Source organism: Mobula birostris, chromosome 30, assembly GCF_030028105.1.
Source record: "Mobula birostris isolate sMobBir1 chromosome 30, sMobBir1.hap1, whole genome shotgun sequence".
Lineage (NCBI taxonomy): Eukaryota > Metazoa > Chordata > Chondrichthyes > Myliobatiformes > Myliobatidae > Mobula > Mobula birostris.
In genome coordinates this window covers 35,530,822-35,540,424 of record NC_092399.1, presented here as the reverse complement: position 1 = coordinate 35,540,424, position 9,603 = coordinate 35,530,822, and the positions used below count along the sequence as shown (strand labels likewise).

The 9,603-nt window shown below is 46.2% G+C and overlaps 1 protein-coding gene across 1 annotated transcript; it reads right to left on the bottom strand.

Annotated features, from left to right (window-relative positions):
- Positions 1-301: 301 nt before the first annotated feature.
- LOC140190559 (C-reactive protein-like) lies at positions 302-6,332 on the bottom strand. Its single transcript, XM_072247230.1, has 3 exons — positions 6,233-6,332; positions 6,080-6,155; positions 302-1,669 (listed from the first exon to the last, which is right to left on the bottom strand). Exons 2-3 carry the CDS (start codon positions 6,141-6,143, stop codon positions 1,053-1,055), a joined length of 681 nt encoding a protein of 226 aa, XP_072103331.1. The 5' UTR covers positions 6,144-6,155; positions 6,233-6,332; the 3' UTR covers positions 302-1,052.
- Between the last annotated feature and the right edge of the window lie 3,271 nt (positions 6,333-9,603).

The following is a 9,603-nucleotide window of genomic DNA, read 5'->3' as shown; positions in this document are numbered from 1 at the left end:
AGGAGAGTGGGGTTGAGAGGGTTAATAAATCAGCCATAATGGAATGGTGGAGCAGGTTTGATGGGCTGAATAGCCTAATTCTGTTTCTATGTCTTATGGTCTTTTGTGTTGATTTAATGATGGGAACGGAGAGTGAGCTGAGATTTCACTGAAGACCATACACAGACATACACACAGTAATTACCACACACAAGATCATTTTTGTTTTGATGTTAATTTACTAAGCTGAAAAACAGCAGCGTTACAGTTCAATCCCAGTCACTTGAGTCACAGTACATTCTGTGAGCTTTCCAAAGCTTGGTGTAACAAACAATGTGACAGAGAGAGAGAGAGAGAGAGAGAGAGAGAGAGAGAGAGAGAGAGAGAGCGAGAGAGTCACAATAATAATTCACATCAGCACTAACAAAGTCAAGGGCAGGATCACCTTCCACCACAGGGATTTCCCCACAGTCCATGTCTGCCCATCACCATCACCACCCCTGCCCCAGACACTTCATTGTCTGCCTGTGTGTGTCAGGGTGAGGGCAGAAAATCAGAAAATGTCCCTGACACTGCTCTGTGCTGCTGCACCTTTTAACTGGGATGAACTATTCCCAGTGGGATCCGAGGAAGGGTCCAGCAGAATGGGTGAGAAGAGGTGTCTGGTTAAAGAGGGAGGGCTCGTCTGTCCTGAGCAGTTGTTGTAATTTCCTTGTGTTAAGTGAGGCTCAGTGAGTGGGATAGTACTCTGGAGTTCACATCTGCTGACCCCTGTAAACATCCTTCATAGCTCTCTGCACCCCATCCATCTCCTAACGTGTGACAGAGAATGACCGAGACCCTTCTGCACTGAGTCTGAGGCCATTCCCCAGTCAGTGAGGGTTGATGAGCAACTGGAAGGACTCACTGAGTGGTCCCTTACCCAGACATGAACAGCCCTTTATTCCAGAATCAACTTCACTATATCTACTGATCATCTGATTTAGAGAGAAAAGATCACATTGAAAGGTCATATTCAGTAAGAACAGCTTGAGGAGAAAGTCAACAGTTGTGTCCTTTTTGTAACAAAGACACTAAAATATGCAATCATTATTGTCTTTGATTGTCACCATCCCTCCTGACTGATAGGAAGTTCTTCCCCAGTTGATGATGTTACCCCCAGTACAGAAACATCCCTTATATGCTATCGCAATCTCTCTGGTGTTGAGCACAAAATCCCACATGTGAACATCAGTTATCTCCCCAACAAAGGACTGACTTGTCTCAAAACCTCCTCCAACACTGTCCTGCTCCTGACCGAGAATAAACTGACCAGAACCTTTCACAAACAAACCCTTTCCGCCAATCTTCTGTAAAGAGCGTTTCCCATTTACCCAGATGGTAACCAAACCCTCTTTAGATTCCCAGGTTACACAGATGTGTCTCAGCAAGGCATCCATTTTTGGAAGGGAAAATTGCACGATATAACTGCTTAAATACAGGGAGATGTGTCCACTAGCATAGTACCAAATCAACAGTTCATTGTAATGTCTTGACGTTGCATAGGAGAACAAACTGTAACCACGGGTCAACTCAGAGGCTGCCCTGAGGCAGACAGTAAAGGCAGTCAATTTGGTGAAAGGCGATGGGAGAACTCTGACATAGCTGGTGCTTGTTGGCTTTGTAAATATCACCGATTTCCCTTCCAGACCTGTAAAACATGAAGGGTTAGATGTGGTTAAGTCACAGTTTGAAGTGTCACCAACGGCCTGTGTTTGTGAGGTGGGACACTGCAGTAACTGGTGACCAGTATTCAGGAAGAGCAAATCCCTTTGCTCAGAGCAGGAGTTTGTGGCCCGGTGAAGTATACTGGACTTGGTTCTGGGATATTAATCAGAACCAGTGGGGCACCCATAAATGGTCCGATCATTGAATTCAGACTCCATTGGGCACTGGGGTATAGACTGTGAAATCAGTCCCAGACAGGTCATGCAACAGGCTGCACAGTGGCACTTGCTGAATCCCAGCCAACAGTTATAGACACAAGTAAATCTGCAGATGCTGGAAATCTTGAGCAACACACAGAAAATGTTGGAGAAACTCAGCAGGTCAGGCAGCATTTTGACCTGAAGGGTCTTGGCCAGAAATGTTCATTTCCCTCCGTTGATGCTGCCTAACCTGTTCAGTTTCTCTGGAATTTTGTGTATGATAGACAATGTGCTGGACTCCCCTTTAGGGAATCACAGAGGTATGGAATTATGTGAATATACAACAGGGTCTAACCAATCGAGTTTAACAAGAGCTGGTTGTGAATTCGTCATATAAATTGCAAGCAGTAATTAATTAGAAGTCAAAAGGACAGCTTTTATAAACAGTACTGTCTATAGGGCACACACTGCGTCCCACAGCAGGGGGCTGGTTACACAAAGGATATAGTTTGCAAAGTGGAGTGACCATGAGATGTTCTTGTCTGCATCAACCAAACAGAAGACCATGGAGGGATTGAATTGGTCCTTATCAAGCCGGCCAACACTCCTTGAGCTATTTTGGACCATTGTGACTGTTCATCATCTCCTCAGTACCAATCAACAAGCGGCTTGAGATCAGACAACGGCCAGCCCAGAATGTTGCCAACCCCAGCCAGCCATTTACACTGATCACTACAATCCATAAACCCTTCACCCCGGGGAGAAGCGGAGCATTGGGTCTGAGCTGTCCTCACTTTCATAGAACATAGATCAGTCCAGCGCTGGACAGGCCATTCAGCCCACATTGTTGTGCTGATCTTGGTTATGATTGACACAAAATGTTCCCCTCCTGTTAGACCTTCTTCCCTTATTCGATCCCTGTCTCTAGCCATGGCCTGAGAGGGACCAGCTATAACATCATCTCCTTTACCCCTTTGTATTTTTCAGCAGTCCCTCGTTAGGTGACCAGGTCATTAGCACACACGGCAAGTTCTCCATCACAATCCTGAACGGTTGTCCCTGGAACATAAAATACTCACAGTCCTGGATATCGCTAATGTTATTTTTTGGGGGATTGTCCCATTAGCACCCAAGTCCCAATTTGCTTTCTATGTCAGGAATTATTCTGGACTGAGGAAATTATGTGAATATAGCAGATATTAATTCAAGATAGAAACAGTCTTGAGTTGTTAATGTAAATTGCAAGCAGTAATTAGTCTGGAGTTAAAAGGATTGTCTGCAACACACTGGTTTCTGGCCACAGCAGGGGACAGGAAGCCAAGAAGAATAGTTTGCAAAGTGAAGTGACCATGACACATTGTCATCTGCATCAAGCAAACGTAAAACAATGGGGTTATGTTCATCTGTCTGCATCAATCCAGGCAACATTATGATTTACTATTAATATTATTACATTATTTTGTACCATTGTGACTGAGTTCAAGATGGTAGACCAGACTGATGGTGTCACTTAGCACATCAAACACAGTCACAGGTATAGCTGATCAATCAATATCTGGCATTGCTGTGTACTCAGAGACAGCCCTTGACAACATTCATTTTGGGTGTCTGGGATTTCTGTTCCCAGAAGTTTTTACACCATCTATGTGAATTAATTTGTCCCAGCAAAGGTATTTGAACATTCAGGGGAGTCTCCCACTGTAATACACAATTCAAATGAGCCATTGTCACTCCAAAATATTGAAGTAAACAATGTCATTGTAACTACTGAAATTGTATTGAATCATGAGCTGTTACCTTTGATCTTAAGGGTATAAAAGGTGATGTACATTGAGCCTGACAGATACCAGAGGGGATCTGCAGAAGAGTGCCTGTTTGTTGTGATGAACACAGACCTTTAGATCACCAGTTTCAGTGTTTTCCAGTGACTCAGGTCACAGTCACAACAGTACACATGGATGAGACTCCCCACAGATTCCATAAAGCCACGGCACACACTTTGGGGAAAGTCAGTCTGGCACCCGACACAGTAAAACCTTAGATGATCTACTGATCGCCTCAGGGGATGAAGGAGGTCACTCAGGGATGACAGCCAGGTATTGTAGAAATACTGCGGAAGATAATGGGGCTATCTAATTACAACTGTAATTTCATACCGGGGTTATTAGACCCAGTGGCTCTCTTACAGGTTTTAATCAAAGGGGGGAATCCCCGTCTGGAGGAAGTAATGTGGGGCTGGGTGAGGAGGGGGCTTTTAAAGAGTTGAAAAAGCTGTGGTCTCTGCGCCTGGTTTAGGATGATCAGATGTGGCCTGCCACATTCTCCTTTACCACAGAAGGATGGAGTGTATTACCATGCTGTAGAGGTGTGCGTTCCCAGGGACACAAGAAAACCAGTGCCATATTAGTCGACAGAAGGGACCCCTGTTGTTGGAGTTCCCCACTACACAGCAGCTTTAGGTTGTGCGGTGCAGGTTAGCGAGCCTGTAGTGATAGTGGGACAACTCATTCTGTAAACTCCTCACACCACCTGTAGACCTGAACACTGGGAGGCTGAGAGGTCATTCAAGTAGAGACCACCCCAAACAGGATCAAAAGGACTGTCATAACTGTCTGTTGAATTAAATAACCCAGTGACGACTTTTGTCCACACAGTAACTCCTGACAGTCATACCCAAATGTCTGACAATTACACGGAGACTGAATGGGTGGAGATACTGTCATGTATACCATGGAGGTTTCGAAGTTTTGGGAATGTTCTCCCCAATTATCCTTTGACAGCCTGGGATGGGGAAGTCTGAGTGGGGAAGGCATCGTCAGAAGTACCAGTGGGAGCAGATTCCATCTGATGGTGGAATAAGGAGCTGAGTTTAGAACTGAACGCGATATTGAAGGGAACACAACAGGGGTGGTCTCTAATTGCATGGATCTAAGGAGCTCAGAGGTGTATGAGGTGTCCAGGGAGGGGTAGCACTTCTGGTAAAGGGGCTTGTCACACCAGCTCACTCTCCTTTTGCCCCACCACACACTCGGTTCACAACTGTGGCACCAAGTAGCTCTTTGCCTGCTACAGCAGCAACTCTCCGTGCACCACTTCGACAGGCGGGTAAACCAGGTGAGAGTGGCCGGCAGCAACCCCTTCCACTTGGAATGACTCTGACCCAGTGATGGTGGAGGAAGCCCAAAGGGGACTGTGGGGTCTTGGAGCTGAGGGTGCTCACATGTATTCACATCCCTTCTCCTTCCGGGTGGCAGAGTCACTTGTAAACTGATAAATTAGCTTATTATTGTCACATGTACTGAGGGTCACTGTGTTTCATACTGTCCCTAAGTAACAATTCATCAGTTCAGTATATTGAGCTAGAACAAGGTCAAACACCAACACAATGCAGAATAAAGTATAACAGTTACAGAGAGAGTGCAGTACAGGTAGCAATGAGGCATGCAGGGTCACTATGATGGACACTGTAAAGTCAGGAGACTGGCAGATGTGATCAGTTTAGATCAGCAGTAGATCTGATGAAGAGCTGATTACTGCACTGTACTGTTCAATGTACTATCTATTCATCAACCTGAAGAAACAGGTTCTGATCAAAAGGTTTGAAGACAATTAAGTGACTGTTTCAGCATTTGATCAAGATACAACATGTCTTGTCCCAGTTTACCTGACCCATCACCTCTTCCTTCTCTCACCTTCCTAATCAGCTAAAACCAGACATTCTTCACTACAGGAAATAACTTTAAAGAGATCCCAATAATTTCAGTGTAATGAAGAACAACAACCTCTGGGAGTTGATTATTCACTGTAGTTATCATTTTTCATTTCCTACAGCTAATGAGTTCATGCAAAACCCTGGTTCCCACCCACCAAGGGGTTGAAATGTGTGTGTCCCATTCTTGTAGTAACTAACCAGCTGGGGGAGAACCTGGAATCTCAGGACACAAGATGAGGTCAGATGCCTCAGTGCAGACTGGGAATGGAATCTGGGATCTGCTGCCCCACATGGGGAGAAGCCTGGAGAATGGGGTTGAGAGGGATAATAAATCAGCCATGATGGACTGGCAGAGCAGAGTGGATGTGCTGAATGCTTTAATTCTGCCCCTATGTCTCGTGATCCTCAGTACCACGGTGCTAAGATGCACCTTGAATGGTGTTTGCACACAGGAATATTTTGAATCAGAACAAGTACATACCTGCACTGTCAGATCCCGGCAGGTAAATGCAGACCACGAACACAATGGGGATGAAGTAATTCATCCTGTCTCCAGCCTGTTAAAACAAAGCATCCCCAATTAACTCCCATTTGTGTGTGTCAGCAACACCCAGATAGTCCCTCTGGTACTCACTGTGATCTGTCTCCAATAGGCCAGCCTCACCTCAGGTGCATCCAGTACCCTGGGCACAAACGGCTGCAATTTATATTCTGCTGAGCTCGGTCAGTCAATTGTAGGAAGGAACTGAGGGGCGGAGCAAACTCTGCTGCCGTTCAATACTCAGAGAACTGTCACTGGCCTCAGTGTTTACATCAGCACTTTGTACGGTCAGCACCTGAGAATGAGGGAGGTGATAAATTTCATCCTCCCCCAAAGACAGGATTTCCCCCCATCCCAACACCAGACTAACCCCAGTCATGCTTTGCCATCACAGCAGCCAAACATCTTACTGAAGAATATGTCCAGATACATTTTGGCTGTGAAAAGGTCAGTGCTCCAGCTCAACCGAAATGCCTCACACAGTGTTCAGGTATTGACAGTCAAGGTTTACAGCAGCAAAGACCCACGACACCCCCTTCTGCAGTCCCTCCACAGCAAAGACCTCAGTGAAGAGTTGTTACTAATGCCAATCCCATCTGCACAGACATGGACAGACTGAGCAGGGAATCACTGCAACATACAAGAAGGGTTTGGTCAGTTCACATTAATAATCCAGCTCAGGGTTTACAAGTATTGTGGCAGAGGCTGGACAAATGCTATCACTCTCAGAGGCAATCAAAGAATCTCTCTTCAGTAGACTCAATCATTTTCCAAGGCTCTCACACAATGAACCGCAGAAGCTCCAGGAGCTTGCAGATCTGTTGTTGGAACTGCAAGCTGCAAAAAACAAGGGTTACTGACGAGGACTGAGTTTCATGGACACAGCAAGAGGAATAAATGGTATAGTGGAGAAACAAGTGAATATGCAGGAAAGTGGATAACCGAAGGGTTCAAGTATAAAATGAAACATCATGTCCCCTATCAGCCATTTTCATTATTTGTGCAACTCACCTGCCGCCACGCAGAAATGCAAGGTGACCCTAGTTTTATTCTTTCCACTTCCGGTAACAGGTCATTCAAAGAGAGGTCTCCAGCAAAGGCATGGAAAACCAGAAGCCTTATTACGTCAACAAAACTGCAGAAGAAAACTCTGTCGTGAGCCTCAATAGAAATGCCCTGTCCGTAAGAAACCTTTACCATTCAGGAAATGCAGACGATTCAGGGAAACACCACTCGCAGACCAAAGACGCTTTCTAAAGGAGCACTCAATGTTTCAAATGTTGTGCTTCAACAGCACACCAAGCAGGAGAGTGTAAAGCTCCCACACACTGCAATGTGTGCAACAGTGACCAGCACATATCAGCACTTCATTCAGGGCCCCACCTTGGGTTACCACTGGTTCCAGCACATCCACTGCAGAGCACGACCAGGAGCCAGCTGAGAATCCATCAGGTTTAGCTACTTCCTCATGCACAGAAGTACGTGGGAAAGGCTTCCAGGGCAAATATTGCTCTAAAATATGTCTAGTCAACCCAAAAGGACATCTTGAGCTAAAGATAAAAGCATTTGGATGATGAAATCAATGTGTCATGGAAGTTCTGTTTTCCCATATACTCTAAATACGTGATCTGGAACATCAGAAGTTGCTGGTCGAAGAGCCAGTGGATTTGTCATGGAGCCATTAGGAGGTGAGGTCTGCTTACACTTTCCAGCCCTCACTGAGTGTGACCATATTCCCAACAACAGAGATGAAATCCCAACTTCTGAAGTTGCACGTGGTCATTCACATCTGAAGGCAATGGTGGTTTAATAAGTTCCAAGTCATGAGGACATGACTATTTTTGATGGGGGGAGAATGTAATGCCATGGTTAAGATTTCTGCTGCTATGCTGTGAGGTATTTTTATTTTAGCAGTTTTCTGCAAAAGCAGTGTATCCTGCTAGTAATAATGCTTCGGCTTCAGCTAAAGATAAGGAGCCATGTGTCTAAACTAAGAATGTTGTGTCAGGAGCCTTCCTGAGACCTCCCACTCTTTACCCTCCACTGACCCCAGCCCCAACCCTTAACATCCCCTCTGAACTTCCCCCTCTGAGGCATAAAATTCAGTCCTCAGCAAAGACCTCATTTTTGTCCTCCTCCGTCCACACATCAGTGAATTCCGTGCCTGCCATGACGCCGAACTCTTCTTCCGTCGCCTACGTCTCCGAGGCTGCTTCTTTGGCAAGGATTCCCCTCCCCCTACTGATGACCCCTCCTCCTGTCTTCAACCCTATTCCTCCTCCTGGACACCCGCATCGGCCTTCTACCTGCACTCGATCTTTTCATCTCCAACTGTCGCCGAGACATCAACCATCTCAACTTCACCACTCCTCTCTCCTGTTCCAAGCTCACTCCCGCTGAACTCACTGCCCTCCACTCTCTCTGCACTAACCCCAACCTCACCATGAAACCTGCTGACAAAGGTGGTGTCGTAGTAGTCTGGCGGACGGATCTCTACCTCACTGAGGCCAAGCGGCAGCTCTCTGACACCTCCTCTTACTTACCCCTGAAACAGGACCCCACCAAAAAACATCAAACCATTGTCTCCCGTACTATCACCGCCCTTATCAACTCTGGAGATCTTCCATCCTCAGCCACTAAACTCATAATTCCCACACCCCATACCACTCGGTTTTACCTCCTCCCCAACATACACAAGCCTGACTGTCCCAGTAGACCCATAGTTTCTGCCTGCTCCTGTCCCACTGAACTTGTATCTGCCTACCTGGACTCCATTTTGTCACCCATACATCAGTCCCTCCCCACCTACATCCGGGATACATCCCATACCCTCCATCTCTTCAATAACTTCCAGTTCCCCGGTCCCGACTACTTCATTTTCACTATGGATGTCCAATCCTTATACACTTCCATTCCCCATCAAGACGGCCTCAAAGCCCTCCGCTAATTTCTGGACAATAGACCTCACCAATTCCCCACCACCACTACCTTCCCCCGGTTGGCGGAACTGGTACTCACATATAATAAAATCTCTTTTGGCTCTTTCCACTTTCTTCAGACCAAGGGTGTTCAGCTATAGGCACTCGCATGGGCCCCAGCTATGCCTGCCTCTTCATTGGTTATGGGAACAGTCTGTGCTCCAAACCTATTTTGGTACTGCTCCCCAACTTTTCCTTCGCTACATTGACGACTACATTGGTGCTGCTTCCTGCACCCATGCTGAGCTCGTCAATTTCATCAACTTTACTTCAAACTTCCACCCAGCCCTCAAATTCAGTTGGTCTATCTCGGACACTTCTCTCCCCTTTCTCGATCTCTCGGTCTCCATCTCTGGAGACAGACAGTCCACTGACATCTTCTACAAGCCCACTGACTCTCATAACTACCTTGACTATACCTCTTCCCACCCAGCCACATGAAAAAATGCCATTCCCTATTCCCAGTTCCTCCGTCTCCACCGCATC

Coding starts and splice junctions, on each gene's coding strand:
- LOC140190559 (XM_072247230.1), bottom strand. CDS start 6,143: ATGAATTACTTCATCCCCATTGTGTTCGTGGTCTGCATTTACCTGCCG. Junction 1,670..6,079: donor GCCGGGATCTGACAGTGCAG/GTATGTACTTGT, acceptor CATGTTTTACAG/GTCTGGAAGGGAAATCGGTG.